Source organism: Aotus nancymaae, unplaced genomic scaffold (assembly GCF_030222135.1).
Source record: "Aotus nancymaae isolate 86718 unplaced genomic scaffold, 86718_ANA_hifiasm-v0.15.2.pri h1tg000003l, whole genome shotgun sequence".
Classification (NCBI taxonomy): Eukaryota; Metazoa; Chordata; class Mammalia; order Primates; family Aotidae; genus Aotus; species Aotus nancymaae.
The window spans coordinates 5,041,300-5,061,472 of NW_026988414.1; the positions used below are offsets into that span (position 1 = coordinate 5,041,300).

Consider the following 20,173-nt stretch of genomic DNA (forward strand, 5'->3'; position numbering starts at 1 on the left):
CTGGTTCATAAAAGACCTTTAGTGAACTTGGCCAAACTCTTCCATCTCAGCAACTCTCTGAGCAAATTCCAAGGGACTCTGATCCCATGGAGAAGCAGGCAAGCACTAGCCTCTGGGTTTCTGTTTGGCCACAAGAAGCGTCAAATCCCCTGGCAACCTCCTCCCAATCAGCTGATCTTCACATTTCTCTTGTCTTCTCCCAAAACATCTGGATACTTACTACATGCCAGACATTGTGCTAAAGCTCCTCATATTCCATTTATTCTTCATAACAATTGTGCAAGGAGAGTACTACTATTATTCTCAGTTACAGAAAAGGAAGCTGAAGCTCAAACAGGTAAGTGACCTGCCTTCTTTTACTTGGAGTCTGATCAGTCTTGTTCTCACATAAAAAAGTTCTGCCAGGAAGGGATGCCAATGAGTTCATCTCAAAGAAGGCAACCCCAATGGCTGACCAGGCCTGGCCTCTGGCCAATTTTCAAACCAGAGCTATCAGAGCTATGGCCAGGAGTTGCTGGCTCTCTGAGGGGCTGATGGGCCAGCAGAAAGACCATTTCCCAGAGCATTGTTTGAAAAAAAAAAATGTGACCTTGCTTCTGGCTCATTTCATCACTTGGTCTGAGCGGGACACAACACAGTTGTTCACAGAACAAACTACATTGCCTTTGCCAAGCTGACCTGGCATCTGCATGCAAAGCAGATTACATCAGAGCCCCCAGCAACCCCTCCTCTGGGAGCTCTGTGGCTGGTCAGAGGTGGGGACTGAGTTGGCTCCCAGTCAAATAGTTTTGTTGAGGAAACTATGAATCCCCTGACAAAATTCTCATACTTTTTTTTTTTTTTCAAAGACTAAGATCAGCTGAAAAGAGACGATTTTTGAAAACAACGAAAAAAGAAGCAGAAGGCTTTGGAACTTCTCTTTTCAAAACAAACAGTGTGCAGCCCCTATTCCAGATGCACCTAGGTCTTTCTTGGTTCCTACTAGATCTCATCAAATAATAATAATGCCAACTCCAGACTCAATCTTCAAACTACAAGTTGGTGCCTCTCTGAGGATCCCGCTGGACTTGGGGAGGAAGTTCAAGGCTGAAGAAGCCTGGAGAGGGTTGAGCAACAGTGATGCACAAGACCAAGCATTTCCGAGAGAGAAGGCCCAGCTGGAGGGAGGGCCCAAAGGGAATCCAGGCCCCATCAGCCATAGGGCAAGTCATACATGCTACGCAACCTCTAGGCCACTGGCCTCATTTGAAACCAGAAAAATAAGAATGAAGAAAACCTGTCAACAGTACAATTTGAGGCTTTGGTTTGGGTGCTTTCTCTTGAAGATCATGCAGGTCTGGCTGAGAAATAATATACCCTACCTCCCTCAGTTGATCCAAGTCTCAATTATCATTCCAGATCTTCATACCTGAAGCACAGGTTCTGGTTGGACCAAGTCAGTTTAAAGTAGTGCAGGGCCAGGAACCAGGCCATCAGGAATTCAAGGAAATTCAATTTAAAAAGTACTTCCTGAGCACCTCATCTATTCGTTCCATACATAGTTAATGAGGCTCTATGATATGCCTGACATGGGGCAAGATAGTGGGAGACACAGTGATGAACAAGACAGACATGCTTATGGGCGTCCCAGGACAGCAAGGAAGGCAAAGGCTACAGAGTTACACAACATGAGGACAGACTAATAAAGGACCACACGGAGTACAGGGTACAACGTGGGGATGTGCGACCAGGTGACCTCATACAGGCTGGGGATTCAGGGAAGACTCCTGAAGAAATGACGTTCAAGCTGAGATCTGACTGGAAGTTGAAGAGGGAGGAAGGATTCTGGGCTGTGAAGACAGTACACATGGAGCCTGACAGGACAGAGATAAGGTATATCAGGTAAGAGAAGGCAGGACAGGAGGAGGGAAAAGAGATGAGGCTGCAGGGGTAGAGAGAAACTAGATCCACCATGTTTAACCTCGCAAAGCATATTAGGTAATTGAACCTTAGCTTAAGTGAAACTGGAAGTCACTGAAGTGATTTAAGCATAGGAAAGGCATGCTCAGTTCCATCTGCTTTGTAAAAATGGACTACAATGGCACAAAACTGGATAAAGGTGGGTACTCAAGAAGAGAAGCAGGAGGATCTGGGGCCAGGTACTTGGGAGACAGCCTTGGGGCCGGGGGGCTCGCAGCCTATAGGGGACAGCAGCAGATTGCTCTCTGGATAGGCACATGCAAGGGTGTTGCTTACCTGGTTAAACCTCCGGGTAAAGGCCACGACGTTAGGGGCAAGACTGTGTTTCTCCTTCTTACTCCATCCACAGCTGGCTAGTTCCTAGGAAGCACAGAATGAATTTCAACAATGATTCTAGTCGGGATGCAAAACACACCAGGGGATCGAATGGGAACATGGGCATGAAGGTGGGAAAGACTGTTCCCATTGTTCACCAAGTGCAAAAGGAGGGCTGGGTTTGTAGGTGATGGTGCAGCCTGGGGCTAACAGAAGTGAGGGTGATAATGGAATACTTTTCTCCACAACTCTGGCCATGTTTTCCAGGATTTCTGTGCCAAAAGAAATCCACTGCCACTCTGCCAGCTTCTCTGACCAGAAGTCCTTCTTACAATGCAAATTGTCTGAAAGGGCACAGAAATGTTTTAATCAGCAGAACTCATTCCCCCATAGTCGTGATGCCAGGGCTCCAGGCTAACTTAAAATCTAGCTTAAAAAAAAATCTCAGATTTCACTGGTCACATGACATCAACCATTCCTGGTGTGAGGCAAAGTCCCAGTCCAAGCCTACCGCAACCAGAGAAGCTTCTGGGATGACCTCAGATTCTGTCCTGAAGTTGGCCCCTCCCATTCCTCATACAACCAAAAGCAGGCAGGAGGAAAGGTCCCCTTTAATATCTTGTTCAGGGGCCTCGTCTCTTTTTTCCCACTAGGTTTAACATTATAATTTGAAGAACTGAATTATCTAAATTTTATTTATCAGTAAAGCTGGCTCTAGGCAAGGGATGAAAGCTGGACATAATAGGGGCAAACTAATGGGATTACTTGGTGCTACAAAAATGGACCAAGGCGAAGCCATCATCCAAATGCCCAGCATTCTCAGCGTGTGCCTTGAGGAGCCCTGACAGAGCCTGGAGGAAAGGTAGCAAATTCTAAAGTTCTCCACCTATAAGTTACAAGACCTCCTTTTAATTCCTACCAGGTCTCAGCATTACTAATAGCATTGCTTTTTTGCCATTCACCTAGAGTTTTCATAAGATCTTTAGTGAGAGGCAGCTGCCCAGCAGCTGCAATAGACATTGATCAGGGGTCTCCTAGGAAAGTGAGGTAAGAGAGCATTGAAACAGCCAAGGACAAAATTGGCTTCTTGCAGTCATGTCTGAAGGGCTGTACCTGTCAAACACACCTTAGGACCTGACTATCAGCCATAAACAGGGGCTTAGAGGGAGCCTGGTTAAAGGCAACAACAGCTCTTGGTCACAAGATGAATGCCCTGGACTTGGGAACACAGAGGAATCAGCCAAGGACCTCCTGGTGCCTCACTTCTGTCCTTAAGGTCACCCACACAAGAGAACACAAACAACCTTAAGCCTGCCATGTCCTTCACATACTTACAACTTAGATTCAAATAATAGCAATGACAACAAAATTCACCGATGCTACCATTTAGCAAGAATTCCCCACATGGCAGGTGCTGGACAGGGCACTTCACCTATGTCATCTCATGTAATTCTCACCACATCCATTTTAACAAAGAGGTTTCTTTCTCTTGGATGAATATTGTGACTGTACTTCTTTTCAAAAGTGGAGATGAATCTCTTTGAGCTGTAGAAGTTACAGATGTTTACTATGATTCTCCTTGTTCTGACAACATATATTTGCACTTGGTTTCTTTTTTTAATTTTTATTTTTGTAGAGACAGTGTCTCACTGTATTGCCCAGGCTGATCTTAAATTCCTGGCCTTAAGCGATCCTTCTGTTTCAGCCTCCAAAAGGGCTGGGATTGCAGGCATGAGCCACTGCACCCGGCCTGTGTTTGGTTTCAAATATATGTCTGACCTACCTTACATGTACTATCTCCCTCTCTTTAAAACACATACTTGAATCACTTTGCAAATATATGTTATTACTGCCCTTTTAAAGTCTGCTTGTGAAGACAAAGGCTTCCTTCCCCAGTGGATCACAAAGCAGGCCCTGGAAAAGTATGGGTTTATAATAAAATATAAAACCCAACTCATAAAACTAATGTTTCAGGACTGAGGCATGGTTGTTGCCCAATTTCTAGCTGACAGTTGCTCCCTTTGTATTTTTCCTGAATTTTCGAATAAATAGCAGAAGTCATGCGTGTGTCTGTGTGTGTGCGTGTGTGTGTCTGTGTGTATACGTGTGCATGCATGCATGTGTGATTTTAATTCAGACTCTGTGGTCTTATTTCCACTTCAGACAACACCCGGAAAGGGAGCAGTGTGGGCCCCAGGGTCAGATCCTGGCTGGTCACACACCAGATGAATGATGCTTATCTTCTCAGAACTTCCAGTTTCTCATCTTAAAGTGGATATGATACTGTATGTATCAGTGAAGCTCATTATAACAATTACGAGATGAAGACATGCAAAGCACCTAGGACGTGACAGGTACTTGATAAAGGTTACCTGCTTTTCCTCTTCCCAGGGGCATGCTGCTGTTAAGCAACAACGGCAGTATTCAGACTCAGCTCGAGCTCCAAATGCCTTAGTTTTCCCACACCATATTCTCTTTAGTGTCTTGAATTATTAACAAAATCTATTATTATTTCCCTTTCATTTTGCTGATGTCATGCAAGCAAGAACCAAAGTTGGCACTTACTACATCTTCCCTAAATTTATTTGGTTTGAACATTTCTAAGACGCTGATTCAAAAACTGTATGTGGAGTTACTGGGTTCTGACTATTTCCTAAGGAACCTTTTGCACTGGAATGCATGTAACATTTATTTTTATTTTTTCCCACTTTATTTTATATATAAAAATTATATATATATATATATATCACTGCATTTTAGGTTCTGGGGTACATGTGCAGAACACGCAGGACTGTTGCATAGGTACATACACGGCAATGTAGTTTGCTGCTTCCATCCCCATCACCTATATCTGGCATTTCTCCCCATGTTATCCCTCCCCAACTCCCTACCCTCCACTGTCCCTCCCCTAGTGCCCCCCACAGACCTCGGTGTGTGACACTCCCCTCCCTGTGTCCATGTGTTCTCATTGTTCAACACTCGCCTATGAGTGAGAACATGCAGTGTTTGATTTTCTGTTCTTGTGTCAGTTCGCTGAGAATGATGGTTCCCAGGTTCGTCCATGTCACTACAAAGGATGCAAACTCATCTTTTTGATGAGTTGCATAGTATTCCACGGTGTATATGTGCCACTTTTTCCTGTATCATTGATGGGCATTTGGGTTGGTTCCAAGTCTTTGCTGTTGTAAACAGTGCTGCAATGAACATATGTGTGCATATGTCTTTATAATAGAACAATTTATAATCCTTTGGATTTATACCCAGTAATGGGATTACTGGGTCAAATGGAATTTCTATTTCTAGGTCCTTAAGAAATCGCCACACTGTCTTCCACAATGGTTGAACTAATTTACACTCCTATCAACAGTGTAAAAGTGTTCCTTTTTCTCCACATCCTCTCCAGTATCTGTTGTCTCCAGATTTTTTAATGATCGCCATTCTAACTGGCGTGAGGTGGTATCTCAATGTAGTTTTGATTTGCATTTCTCTAATGACCAGTGATGATGAGCTTTTTTTTTTAATTTATTTTTTTATTTTTATTTATTTATTTATTTTGAGACGGAATTTTGCTCTTGTTACCTAGGCTGGAGTGCAATGGCGCGATCTGAGCTCACTGCAACCTCCGCCTTCTGGGTTCAGGCAATTCTCCTGCCTCAGCCTCCTGAGTAGCTGGGATTACAGGCACGCGCCACCATGCCCAGCTAATTTTTTGTATTTTTAGTAGAGACAGGATTTCACCATGTTGACCAGGATGGTCTCAATCTCTTGACTTCGTGATCCACCCACCTCGGCCTCCCTATTGTTTTTTATTAAAAGCCCACAACGAACATCATAGATGAGCATTTTTTTCATAAGTTTGTTGGCCTCATATATGTCTTCTTTTGAAAAGTGTCGGTTCATATCCTTTGCCCGCTTTTGAATGGGTTTCTTTTGGCTTGTAAATCTGTTTTAGTTCTTTGTAGATTTTGAATATAAGTCCTTTGTCAGATGAGTAGATTGCAAAATTTTTTCTCATTCTATTGGTTGCTGGATCACTCTAATGACTGTTTCTTTTGCTGTGCAGAAGCTCTGGAGTTTGATTAAGTCCCATTTGTCTATTTTGGCTTTTGTTGCCAATGCTTTTGGTGTTTTAGTCATGAAGTCCTTGCCTATGCCTATGTCCTGAATGGTTTTGCCTAGGTTTTATTCTAAGGTTTTCATGGTGTTAAGTCTTATGTTTAAGTCTTTAATCCATCTGGAGTTAATTTGAGTGTAAGGTGTCAGGAAGGGGTCCAGTTTCCGCTTTCTGCACATAGCTAGTCAGTTTTCCCAACACCATTTATTAAACAGGGAATCCTTTCCCCATTGCTTATTTTTGTCAGTTTTGTCAAAGATCAGATGGTTGTAGATGTGTGGCATTGCCTCCGAGGCCTCTGTTCTATTCCATTGGTCTATATCTCTGTTTTGGTAACAGTACCATGTTGTTTTGATTACTGCAGCATTGTAGCATAGTTTGAAGTCAGGTAGCGTGATGCCTCCAGCTTTGTTCTTTTTGCTTAGAATTGTCTTGGCTATGCGGGCTCTCTTTTGGTTCCATATGAAGTTTAAGGTGGTTTTTTCCAGATCTGGGAGGAAGGTCATTGGTAGCTTGATGGGGACAGTGTTCAATCTATAAATTACTTTGGACAGTGAGGCTATTTTCACAATATTGATTCTTTCTAACCATAAGCATGGAATGTTCTCCATCTGTTTGTGTCCTCTTATTTCGTTGAGCAGTACTTTGTAGTTCTCCTTGAAGAGGTCCCTTACATCCTTTGTTAGTTGTATTCCTAGGTATTTTATTCTTTGTAGCAATTGTGAACGGCAGTTCATTCTTGATCTGGCTTTCTCTAAGTCTGTTATTGTTGTATAGGAATGCTTGTGATTTCTGCACATTGATTTTGTATCCTGAGACTTTGCTGAAGTTGCTTATCAGTTTCAGGAGATTTTGGGCTGAGACAATGGGGTCTTCTAAAGATATAATCATGTCGTCTACAAATAGAGACAATTTGACTTCTTCCTTTCCTAATTGAATACCCTTTATTTCTTTTTTTTTTGCCTGATTGCTCTGCCTAAAACTTCCAATACCATATTGAATAGGAGTGGTGAGAGAAGGCATCCTTGTCTAGTGCCAGATTTCAAAGGAAATTCTTCCAGTTTTTGTCCATTCAGTGTGATATTGGCTGTGAGTCTGTCATAAATAGGTTTTATTATTTTGAGATACGTTCTGTTGATACCTAGTTTATTGAGAGTTTTTAACATAAAGTGCTGTTGAATTTTGTCGAAAGCCTTCTCTGCATCTTTTGAGATAATCATGTGGTTTTTGTCTTTGGTTCTGTTTATATGGTGGATTATGTTTATAGGCTTGTGTATGTGGAACCAGCCTTGCATCTCTGGGATGAAGCCTACTTGATTGTGATGCATAAGCTTTTTGATGTGCTGTTGCAATCGGTTTGCCAGTATGTTATTGAAGATTTTTACATCTATGTTCATCATGGATATTGCCTGAAGTTTTCTCTTTTTGTTGAGTCTCTGTCAGGTTTTGGTATCAGGATGATGCTGGTCTCATAAAATGATTTGGGATGGGTTCCCTCTTTTTGGATTGTTTAGAATAGTTTCAGAAGGAGTGGTACCAGCTCCTCTTTGTATGTCTGGTAGAATTCGGCTGTGAACCCATCTGGACCTGGGCTTTTTTTGGTTGGTAAGCTATTAACTGCTGCCTCAACTTCAGCTCTTGTTATGGGTCTATTCAGGGTTTCGACTTCTTCCTGGTTTAGGCATGGGAGGGTGTAAATGTCCAGGAATTTATTCATTTCTTCCAGGTTTACTGGTTTATGTGCATAGAGTTATTTGTAGTAATCTCTGATGGTGGTTTGTATTTCTGTGGAATCTGTGGTGATATCCCCTTTATCATCTTTTATTGCATCTATTTGATTATTCTCTGTTTTCTTTTTTATTAATCTGGCTAGGGGTCTATTTTGTTGATCTTTTCAAAAAACCAGCTCCTGGATTTACTGATTTTTTGAAGGGTTTTTTTGTGTCTATCTCCTTCAGTTCTGCTCTGATCTTAGTTATTTCTTGTCTTCTGCTAGCTTTTGAGTTTTTTTGATCTTGCTCCTCTAGCTATTTCAATTTGACCATAGGGTGTCAATTTTAGATCTTTCCTTGCTTCTCATGTGGTCATTAATTGCTATAAATTTTCCTCTAGACGCTGCTTTAAACGTGTCCCAGAGATCCTGGTACATTGTTTCTTCATTCTCATTGGTTTCGAAGAACATCTTTATTTCTGCCTTCAGTTCATTGTTTATCCAGTCAACATTCAAGTGTCAGTTATTCAGTTTCCATGAAGTTGTGCAGTTCTTAGTTTCTGAATTCTGATTTCTAATTTGATTGCACTGTGGTCTGAGAGACAGTTTGTTATGATTTCTGTTCTTTTGCATTTGCTGAGGAGTGATTTACTTCCAATTATGTGGTCAATTTTACAGTAGGTGTGATGTGGTGCTGAGAAGAATGTATATTCTGTGAATTTGGGGTGGAGAGTTCTGTAGATGTCTATTAGGTTTGCTTGGTCCAGGTCTGAGCTCAAGTCCTGGATATCCTTGTTAATTTTCTGTCTCGTTGATCTGTCTAATATTGACGGTAGAGTGTTAAAGTCTCCCACTATTATTGTGTGGGAGTCAGAGTCTCTTTGTAGGTCACTAAGACATTGCTTTATGTATCTGGGTGCTCCTGTATTGGGTGAGTATATATTTAGAATCCATTAGCTCTTCTTGTTGCATTGATCCTTTTACCATTATGGAATACCCTTCTTTGTCTCTTTTGATCTTTGTTGGTTTAATGTCTATTTTATCAGAGACTAGGACTGCAACTCTCGTTTTTTTTTTTTTTGCTCTTTATTTGCTTGGTAGTTCTTCCTCCCTCCCGTTATTTTGAACCTATGTGTATCCCTGCATGCGAGATGAGTTTCCTGGATACAGCACACCAATGGGTTTTGACTTTTTATCCAGTTTGTCAGTCTCTGCCTTTCGATTGGGGCATTTAGCCCATTGACATTTAAGGTTAATATTGTTATGTGTGAATTTGATCCTGCCATTTTGATGCTAGCTGGTTGTTTTGGCCATTAGTTGACGCAGTTTCTTCATTGTGTCGATGCTCTTTACCATTTGGTATGTTTTTGGAGTGGCTGGTACTGGTTGTTCCTTTTTATGTTTAGGGCTTATTTCAGGAGCCCATGTAAGGCAGGCCTGGTGGTGACAAAATCTCTCAGCAATTGCTTGTTCATAAAGGATTTTATTTCTCCTTCGCTTATGAAGCTTAGTTCAGCTGGATATGAAATTCTGGGTTGAAAGTTCTTTTCTTTAAGGATGTTGAATATTGGCCCCTACTCTCTTCTGGCTTGTAGGGTTTCTGCCAAGAGATCTGCTGTGAGTCTGTGAGTTTCTGCCGAGAGATCCGCTGTGACTTAACCTTTGTGCGTAACCTGACCTTTCTCTCTGGCTGCCCTTAGCATTTTTTCCTTCATTTCAACCCTGGTGAATCTGACAATTATGTGCCTTGCTGTTGCTCTTCTTGTGGAATATCTTTATGGTGTTCTCTGTATTTCCTGGACTTGAATTTTGGCCTGTCTTGCTAGGTTGGGGAAGTTCTCCTGGATAATATCCTGAAGAGTGTTTTCCAGCTTGGATTCATTCTCTCCGTCACATTCAGGTACACCTATCAAACGTAGATTAGGTCTTTCCACATAATTCCATATTTCTTGGAGGCTTTGTTCATTTCTTTTTCCTTTTTTCTCTAATCTTGCTTTCTCATTTTATTTCATTGAGTTGATCTTTGATGTCTGATATCCTTTCTTCTGCTCAGTCAATTTGGCTACTGAAATAAGCTTCATGAATTTCTCATGTTGTTTTTCAGCTCCATCAGGTCATTTATACTCTTCTCTAAGCTGTGTATTCTCCTTAGCATTTCGTCAAATCTTTTGTCAACGTTCTTAGTTTCCTTGCATTGGGTTAGAACATCATTTTTTAGCTCAGAGAAGTTTGTTATTGCCCACCTTCTGAAGACTGTTTCTGTCAATTCATCAGACTCATTCTCCATCCAGCCTTGTTCACCTGCTGGTGAGGAGTTGTAATCCCTTGGAGGAGGAGAGGCGTTCTGGTTTTGGGTATTTTATCCTTTTTGCGCTGGTTTATTCCCATCTTTGTGGATTTATCTACCTGTGGTCTTTGTGGTTGGTGACTTTTAGATGGGGTCTCTGAGTGGATGTCCTTTTTGTTGCTGATGAAGTTATTTCTTTCTGTTTCTTAGTTTTCCTTCTAACAGTGGGCCTCCCTGCTGTAGGACTGCTGGAGGTCCACTCCAGATCCTGCTTGCCTGGGGACCACCTGCAGCGGCTGTAGAACAGTAAGATTGCTGCCAGTTTCTTCTTCTGTTATCTTTGTCCCAGAAGGATACCTGCCAGATGTCAGCCTGAGCTCTCCTTTATCCAGTGTCTCTTTGGTTATAGAGGGGGTTGGGGAGCTGCTTGAGGAGACAGTCTGACCCTTATAGGAACTCAAGTGTTGAGCTGTGAGCTCCATTGTTCTGTTCAGAGCTGCTAGGCAGGTACGTTTAAGTCTGCTGCAGTGGAACTCATAACAGCCTTTTTTCCCCAAGTGCTGTATCCTGGGAAAGGTGGGGCTTTATTTTTAAGTTCCTGTCATTCTGCTGCCTTTTTTCAGAGATGCCCTGCTCAGCGAGGAGGTAGCCTCGTCACAGTCTGCCAGCAGAGGCATTGCTGAGCTACTGTGGGCTCTGCCCAGCTGCTGTGTGAACTTCCTTGCAGTTTTGTTTATGGGGTTACAGTTAGAACTGCCTCAGTAATGGCAGATTGTCTCTGTAACAGCAGACTGCCTCGGTAATGGCAGATTGCCTCAGTAATGGCGGACTGCCACAGTAACGGTGGACTGCCTCGGTAATGGCAGACTGCCTCAGTAGTAGTGGACTGCCTTGGTAATGGCGGACGCCCTTCCCCCCACAGAGCTGGACCCAAGTCCAGCTGTGCTTGCTGTGAAACTCAATCCAGAGTGTTTCAGATTGCTGTTCTTTGTGGGGGTCGGACCAGTCGAGCCAGGTCACCTGGTTCCCTATTTCAGCCCCCCCTTTTTTTTTCAGTTGAACAGGCGACTCTGTCTCCCAGGCATTCCAGTTGCCAGTTGAAATGGCGCCCAGATTTGTGTGAGTTTTTGTGTGGAGACCCACTGCGCCGGCTGAAACAGCTGCACTGGAGACACATGGCACTTTTCCACCTGGGAATCTCCTGGTCTGTGGGCAGTAAAAATTTGTTGTGAAATGCAGTGATCACTTACCCTCTGCATTTTCGCTGGGAGCTGCAATCCTGAGCTGTTCCTATTCGGCCATCTTGGATCCTCCCCCGCACATAACATTTAAAATTAAAACATCAGCAGAGTAAAACGTTGTATCTGAGAGGTACTTTGATAAAATGGAAGGAGCAAAGGATTTTGAGCCAAAAGACCTCGCTCTGAATCCCAGCCCATGTCACTTATTTCCTGGGAAACTCCTGACAAATCACCTCTCTTGGCATCAGTTCCTTCACTACTAAATATGAAGATGCTGTAACTAACTCCATAGAATTGTGATGGAGAGTGAAGGAGGCAGCGCCTGACAAGGGAGGTGACATCCAGTGCACAGAGCCTGGCTGCCAGCAGATGCTCAAGCAGCCTCTGTTGAATGAATGAAACATGAGCCCTCCTCAGTGTCAAGACCTCCCAAATTCAGCATCAGAAAAAATAAGACCATTCTATCTGTACTAAAACAAGTACTGGGCCTGGTCGCTTTGGCACAGTTCCTCTTCTGTGTTTGGCCTTATAGGATTACAAGAGATTCCATCTGTGTGTTAAGTGGGTTTAGGAAAATGTGAAGTAATAGAACAAAACTTTCCCAGTCACTAATGTCTAAAAAAGGTCCATGCTGTGGAACTTATTTGAATATGATTTAGTTAAAATTGACCAGAAGAGACAAGGCTGATTCTAGAAGGGAGGCAAGGGTTTGGGATGAGGCCAGTAAGGCCCTGGTAGCCCTGTGTCCATAGTGAGCCACTGAGCTGCCCAAGCAGCTGCTGCACAGCCCTTCCCATGGGCGCTGAGGCCCACATCTTGCCCAGGCAGTCCCTGGCCCTCACTTCAGGGCTGATCTCGACTGGTTGTAAGGGGACTAAGACCTGTGCAGTCCTTTGCCAGGTGCTTCTGAGACCTTCCTCCTGTCACCAGGGTGTTTCTCAGGCTCATCAGGGAAAAATACATGCTTTAAGAATAAAACTTCCTGCCACCAAACTTAAATGTCCTTGCAACCTCTCCCTCCTGGCTTTAATGAAAGAGGGGCCTCTTTCACTCTCTTCCTGGCCCCATCCCACCCCTCTGCCTTCTCAGAGATCACACTCTGATGCCCTCTGTCACCCCTGTATCTTCACCTCTTCCATTCCAATTTCTCCTTGCTTCTAGCATTTTAATGTGTATAAACTTCTCCCATTAATATTAATAACAACAATAAAAGATGCCTTTCCCAGACCCCTGTCCCCTCCAGCTCCTGCTCATTCTTCTCCCTCACAGAACGTCTTAAACTTGCTCTCCTCTCCTACCTGCCTTCCCTGCTCCCTGCTCCCCTGTAACTGTTTCTTCCCCCATGACAACTTCCCAACTAGGAAATTGGCACCCCTTCACCAGTCACTCTTGGCCCCGCCATATTTGTTGCCCTCTATCTTGCCTTTGGACACCGCGTTCTCCTATTGTCTCCCCACCTCTCAAGGCCCTCACTCTCAGTCTTATTTTCTGGCTGCTCTTTTCTTTTCTGACACAATCTCCACCTCAACTTGTCCAAGGTTGTCTTCTACATTCTTCTATATTTCTCCCTAGAAGATCACATATACTGAATGTTGTGGCTTCAACTACATGTCTGTGTCCAGCCCAAGTTTCTCTCCTGAGCTCCCATCCAGGATAGCCAGGTACCTCCTGGCCATACCTTCTTTCACATCCCAACCCACAGACAACTTAAAATCAGTAGGCCCAGAAACAAAAGGGTATCTGACCAACTGCCTTAAATAAAAAACACATAACAACATGAGATTCATTTAGACATTCACTCTGAGGAGGATGTTTATCACAAAGACACTGTGGAAATATTCCCTAACTGTGCAAAAACAACTTTGTCTTAATACCCCCACCTGGAAGCATTCCTAGGTGAAAGCAAGAATCCACACTGGTTTCAGCTGCCCCTGCAAAGCTGCTCTGGGCCACACCACCATGAGGCTCACTTCACTAGCTGCCGGCTTTGTGCTTAGGGGTCTGGGAGTCAGATGCCTTCAGGTGACCTGAGAAAGGCCCAACCCTGACTGTGTCTGGAGTCCATGAGGTAAGGCCTTGGGAGAGGAGACCTGGGGAGTGGTGACAAGTCCTCTCTGAAGACCCCCATGGCATCTAGGCCATCAGGCCATATGAAGTTGATGTCAGCACATGGCCCTCCCACATGTGCCTCTCACTACACTCTTCTCCAAATCACGTTCATCAAACCTGTTCACATGGAAGATACACTTTCTCAAGGACAAGTCACTACAACAGACCTCAGGACCACCACCAGGCTGGCACCAGCCAACAGCACATTATCACTGTGCTCAGTGGCTATTTTCTTCCTCCTCCCTCCATGTTTCTCCCATTCTTCCCATCCCACCCTCTGGCAGGGGGGAAAAAAAAAACAGAAAAGATCTGCCAGATTTGCTTATAAATAATCTTCACAAGAACTGGTGGGACAATTACACACTTAGTCAAAGGAGTTCTAAAACACCCTAGGAGATAGGTGACCCAGTAAGGCAGTTGGGGAGATGGTGCCAGTTTTGGGGACCTGACCAGAGTGGGGATTGACTGAGGAGTAAGGCATTCAGGGCCTAGACTCTTGTGACAGAGTTAAGAATGGGCTAAGGAGACGGGCAAATAACAGAGAGTGGCTGGCATGTCCTTCAGGGACTTCCATGCCTTATCACCCACAAGGAAGTCTACATTCTTCTCTATCTATAGTTCTCCCTGGGGGACTGACTGCTGTGGCAGTAGCAAAGGTACATGATGTCCACACTTTCCTCGTGTGGAAGTCGGGGGTCTCAAGGCCCAAGCAGGAGTGGCAGAGTTCCATGAAAGCTACCCACCTGAGATCCAGGAGAGGGGCTGGCTCTGGTCTCAGGAGTGAGCTCGGATGACAAAAGGGTCACAAAAAGAGAGGCCACAGTGTATAATAGCTAAGGACTTACAAGGAACAGGGCTGACTCCCTGGCTGTGTGACCCTGGACAAGTCACTTAAACTCTCAGTGCCTGGCTTTCTGCATCTGAAAAATGGCATTAATAATAACAACTCCTTTGTGAGGTAGTTGTAGGAATTAAATGGGCTGATATTTGCAAAGTGCTTAGAAAAAAATGTCTGATACATTGTATTAAATTAAGTAATGCTCACAGGGAAAGGCAGGGCTGAGCATGGGAGCAGGGGCTAAAAATCCAGGCCAGGAAAGCCCCTGGAATGAGATGGAGGAGGCACACAGGAGAGCAGTCCCTGGACACTAGGACTCCATTGGTGCCAGGATGAGGGCCAAGGCCCAGCCAGAGGGAAGCGCCAGCAAGATTTATTGCACACCTAGGTTGTGCTAGGAAATGTGCTACACACTCCACAGAGACCATCTCATTTCATCCTCACAGTGGATATGATTGCTCTGACCTCCAATTTCTAAATGAAAAATATGTAAGAAGCAGGTGAATTAATCTGCCCAGACCACACAGGTAGTGGATGGTAGAAGTGGTGGGAGCCCATCCTCACCACAGCCAGAACAGAACTGCAGGCCTTAGCCGGGGCTCCAGCAGGCTCCCAGCCTAGAGGAGAACTGGGTGACAGGAAGGAATAAACCAAAGCAGAACCTAGGCAGGCTTCTTAGAGCACCACACCTGAGTCAAGGCCAGCCCCAGGAATCAGGCTGCCATGGCCAGAATGGGGGCACAGTGCCGCTGGCAACACAGGCAGGGCTTAAAAGATAAAACGGATAGTAGGATCCAGAGTTAAAATGTACACAGATACACAGGGAGCTCTCCCAGGAGCAGAGACTTAGGGATATATGGAATCAGTGTTTACTCAGTGTTAAATGGCCTGCTAGACTCTGGGCTAGAGGCCTTACATATCATAACTTACTGAATCCACAAACAAGACGATGAGACAGGTACCAGTGTAATCTCTACTTGATGGATGAGACTATGAGGCTCAGAGCGATTGCCACACACCTAAGGTCACATGGCTAGTAAGTGCCGGAACTGGGATTCAAACCTCAGTCTGATTCCAGAGCCCACACTCTAGATGGTGTCAGAAAAGTCAGAACTCAGAAAAATCTGAGGCTACAAAGCAGGCTAAGGAAAGCAAAGAAGCTTCTTGGTTCTTTTAAGCAGCAAATGAGCCATAGTTTATGGATATGCTAATTGGGGAGAATACTCATCTGATCTCTTTCAGGGAACCCCCATTCATTCACTGGTGGGTGGGAAGGTCACATCTAGTATCAATAATTCTCCCCTCGGTAAAATCTGCAGTTTCAGCAGTTCCTAATAGTTATTAATAGAATATGAATGCTTGTATTTGTATATATTTCACTGTAAATACAATCAAATATCATCTTTTTTTCTATAACCCTTAATGAGACCATTAATCAAATATGTGGGAGAACAATAAAGTTAGTCCATGATTAAAAATAGGTTTTAAAAGGGAGAAGCTGATTCCATCATCTGTGTCTGTGACAAACCCAAAACCACTACAACTTGTGCCATATTAACTTCAAAATGGGTGACATGTTCAAATGACACCTGACATAAACATTTGCCTAACATCACTCCCAAGACCCCTCTGACAAAGCACAGAAGTAAAAGATAAACCTAAACTAGGAATGAGAATGGAGTGGAGGGCACTACCCTCATCAAATGAAAGATTTCAACACGCTGGAGATCAGCACAGTTTTTGATTAAATGAAAACAGAAAGTCTCAAGCAAGACTATGCTGGGAAGGGGCTACAGAGGTGGTGAAGTCAGGCTTTCTGAGGGGGACTTCAGAGAGGCTCCTGACTTAGAGTCATTAAGGAACAATGAACGGAGGACAAATGAAAGGTCAGTGTAGTGGACACTGTTTCAGCCAGCACCCCCACCTGCTACCTACTAGCATCCACCACCCAGGCAAAACTTGGTATGGGAGAATTAAAGGCTTCCATGCTGCACCCCCCAGAATAAAGGTCACCTCCTTTTGCTGACAGTTGGAAAACTGCACCCTGCACACCAGTCCCCACCCTGTCATCCTGCAGTGTCAGCAAACTGCTGTGTCTTGCCCAGGCCACTTGGCTCTCCCAGGCAGACTCCCCTCAGGAGAAAAGCCAGGGGAAAAAAATCACAACACCTACAAGCCACCAGGCATATGAGTTTAGTCAACAGAATGGAAGAAAACCAAGGTAATAAAGGACAATGACTTCAGAAGAAAAAGACAAAAACTTAGAAAAAACCTTCTAATATACTTAGACACTGTTAAGAAAATGAAATGCAACAGACTGAAAAAACATTTTGTAAAACAAATATCTGATAAGATAAAAAAGAGACCTGTATGTAAAATATAAAGAACTGTTACGGCTCAACAATAAGACGTCAACAACCACCCAACTGTGATGGTTAATATTAAGTGTCAATATTGACTGGACTGAAGGATACAAAGTATTGATCCTAAGTGTGTCTGTGAGGGTGTTGCCAAAGGAGATTAACATTTGAGTCAGGGGGCTGGGAACGGCAGACCCACTCCTTCATCTGGGTGGGCACCATCTAATCAGCTGCCAATTCAGCCAGAATATAAAGCAGGAAGAAAAACATAAAAAGACTAGACTGGCCTAGCCTCCCAGCATACATCTTTCGTGCTGGATGCTTCATGTCCTCAAACATCGGACTCAAGTTCTTCAGTTTTGGAACTTGGATTGGCTCTCAGCTTGCTCCTCAGCTTGCAGACAGCCTGTTGTGGGACCTTGTGATCATGTGAGTTAATACTTAATAAACTCCCCTTTATATCTATATCTATCTATCTATATAAGATATATATGTACATATATATGTGTGTGTGTGTGTATATATATCTCCTATTAGTTCCATTTCTCTAGAGAACCCTGACTAATAAACCAATGTTTTTTAAAGGGTACTAAGTCTGTAATCCCAGCACTTTGGGAGGCAGAGGCAGGAGGACTGCTGGAGCCCAAGAGTTTGAAACCAGCCTGGGCAATATAGTGCGACACTGTCTCTACAGAAAATTAGAAAACAAACAAACAAACAAACAAAAACCACTTAGCCAGGCATGGTGGGGCTTGCCTGTAGTCCCAGCTACTCAGGAAGCTGAGGCAAGGGGATCACTTGAGCCCAGGAGTTCAAGACTGCAATGTGCTGTGATCATACCACTACACTCCAGCCTGGATGACAGAACGAAAACTGTTTCAAAAAAAAAAAAAAAAAGTGAACAAAAGATTTGTCCAGACACTTTACCAGGAGGATGCATGGATGGCAAGTAAACACAGGGGAACAAGTAAACACATGTTCTACGTCATTAGTCAGTAGGGAAATGTAAACTAAACTACAATGGACACTACATCTAGTTCAATGATTGCAAAAAGCACACACAACTGACAATACCAGGTGCTGTGGAAGATCAGAACAGCCATTTAGGAAAGCAGCTGGGCAGTTTCCCATCAAGTTAGGCACACACTTAACCAGCCCAGCAATCCCACTGGTAGGCCCAGCAATCCCACTGGGTAGGTATTTACCCAATACAAACATATGTCCACACAAAAGCTGTATGTGCATGTTTATGGCAACTTCATCCTCTATTTCCCCAGACTAGAAACAACCCGGATTTCCACCAACTGGTGAGAGGATGAACAAATCATGGTACTTCAATATAATCCAATACTACTCAGCAATAAAAACCAGAACGATGTAATGACACATACATCAGTGTACATGAATGTCAAAAGTTTTATACTAAGTGAAAGAAATCACACAAAGTATTATGATATTATTTACATGGCATTCTGGAAAAAGTAAACATGACAGTGGCAGAAATTAAATCCCTGGTTGCCAAGGACTGGGAACAGGAGGCAAACTGGCTACAAAGGGGCACAGAGAACTTCTGGGGTTGACAGACAAGGTCTCCACATGAGAACACTAATTTTTTCAAAATCGCCAAACTGTTCACTAAAACAGGTGATTTTTATTGGATGTAATTAAAGCTCAATAAATATGACTAAGAAAAAAAAGGAAAGAGTCCGATCATAGAAAATTGCAAAGGAGGTCCTATAATAACAGCTGTGCAAAAGACTAAAGAACAACTAGTTCAAATTGGAGTAGGACAAGGGCTCCTGGAGGGAAGCCTCTGGGGAAAAATAAAAGCAATAACAAATATAACAGAAATCAAAATGTAATATATACCCAGTATCAAGCAATCAATGGATTAAAAGTAAAGAAAATCTACAGGTTTTAGGAGGTATATTCTCTTTTGAATGGCCCAGGGTTACTAGGGAATGAAGCATAATCCTGGCACAGTACATGGCTTGACTATGCATAACAGTTATGTAGCTGTAATAATAAGTGTTGTTTGATGGTTTTCAACTTTTTTTTTTTTTTATTGCATTTTAGGTTTTGGGGTACATGTGAAAAACATGCAAGGTTGTTGCATAGGTGCATACGTGGCAGTATGATTTGCTGCCTCCCTCCCCTTCACCTATATCTGGCATTTCTCCCCATGCTATCCCTCCCCAACTCCCCACCCCCCTGCTGTCCCCCTGCCAACAGACCCCCGTGTATAGTGCTCCCCTCCCTGTGTCCATGTGTTCTCCTTTTCAACACCCACCTATGAGTGAGAACATGTGGTGTTTGATTTTGTGTTCTTGTGTCAGTTTGCTGAGAATGATGTTCCAGGTTCATCCATGTCCCTACAAAGGACGTGAACTCCTCGTTTTTAATGGCTGCATAATATTCCATGGTGTATATGTGCCACATTTTTCCTGTCCAGTCTCAACTTTAAGAGTCCACCTAAGGAAAACTGTGATGAGTCTGGTTGTAGCTCCAGAGTGTCAGAACATGAAGGTCATTAATTTGGCAATGTAAAAGTGTAATCAATGGAAGGTGGGCAGCAGAGAACTGGAGGGAAAGGATAGGAAGTGAGCAGTGACAAGATACCATACAAAGCTGGTTAAACAAGAAGTTTTGGCTTTGATGTGCTAAATAAAATTCCAAAAGTAACCAGTAGAAAAATTAGTTTAAAGAGTTTACCTCTGGGGAGGGGACTAAGGTCAAGGAGCTTCTTCTTAAGCTCTCCTGTATTATTTGATTATCATGTACAAGATTACTTTGAAAAAAAAATTAGTAGGTGACATATTACACATTGTAAGCTTTGTAAAAATTAAATTTTGAAGTTGAGTAAATACTCAAATATGCCAAACTTTTATAAAGTTATAACCTGCTTATAACCTATCAGTGTCAACATTTAAAAATAACAAGCAGATTTCACATGACCACTAGGTGCTTCTGTATTTATTTATTTATTTTTGAGACAGAGTCTTGCTCTGTCACCCAGGCTGGAGTGCAACGGCACGATCTCAGCTTACTGCAACCTCCACCTCCCAGGTTCAAGTAATTCTCCTGCCTCAGCTTCCCGAGGGGTTGGGATCACAGGCACCCATCACCGTGTCTGGCTAATTTTTGTATTTTTAGTAGAGACAGTGTTTCTCCATGTTGGCCAGGCTGGTCTCCAAATTCTGACCTCAGATGATCTACCCACCTTGACCTCCCAAAGTGCT

The 20,173-nt window shown here is 43.4% G+C and overlaps 1 protein-coding gene across 10 annotated transcripts in view; it reads right to left on the reverse strand.

Moving 5' to 3' along the window:
- RALGPS1 (Ral GEF with PH domain and SH3 binding motif 1) overlaps positions 1-20,173 on the reverse strand; it is a 317,405-nt gene that overhangs the window by 198,443 nt on the left and 98,789 nt on the right. For 9 of the 10 annotated variants that reach the window (XM_021674032.2, XM_012458122.3, XM_021674033.2 and 6 more), the window contains exon 5: positions 2,236-2,319. The exons of the other annotated variant lie outside the window; for it this stretch is intronic. In XM_021674032.2, coding sequence (XP_021529707.1) covers positions 2,236-2,319 — 84 coding nt within the window. The remainder of the gene's footprint in view (positions 1-2,235; positions 2,320-20,173) is intronic. 10 annotated transcript variants of the gene reach the window in all.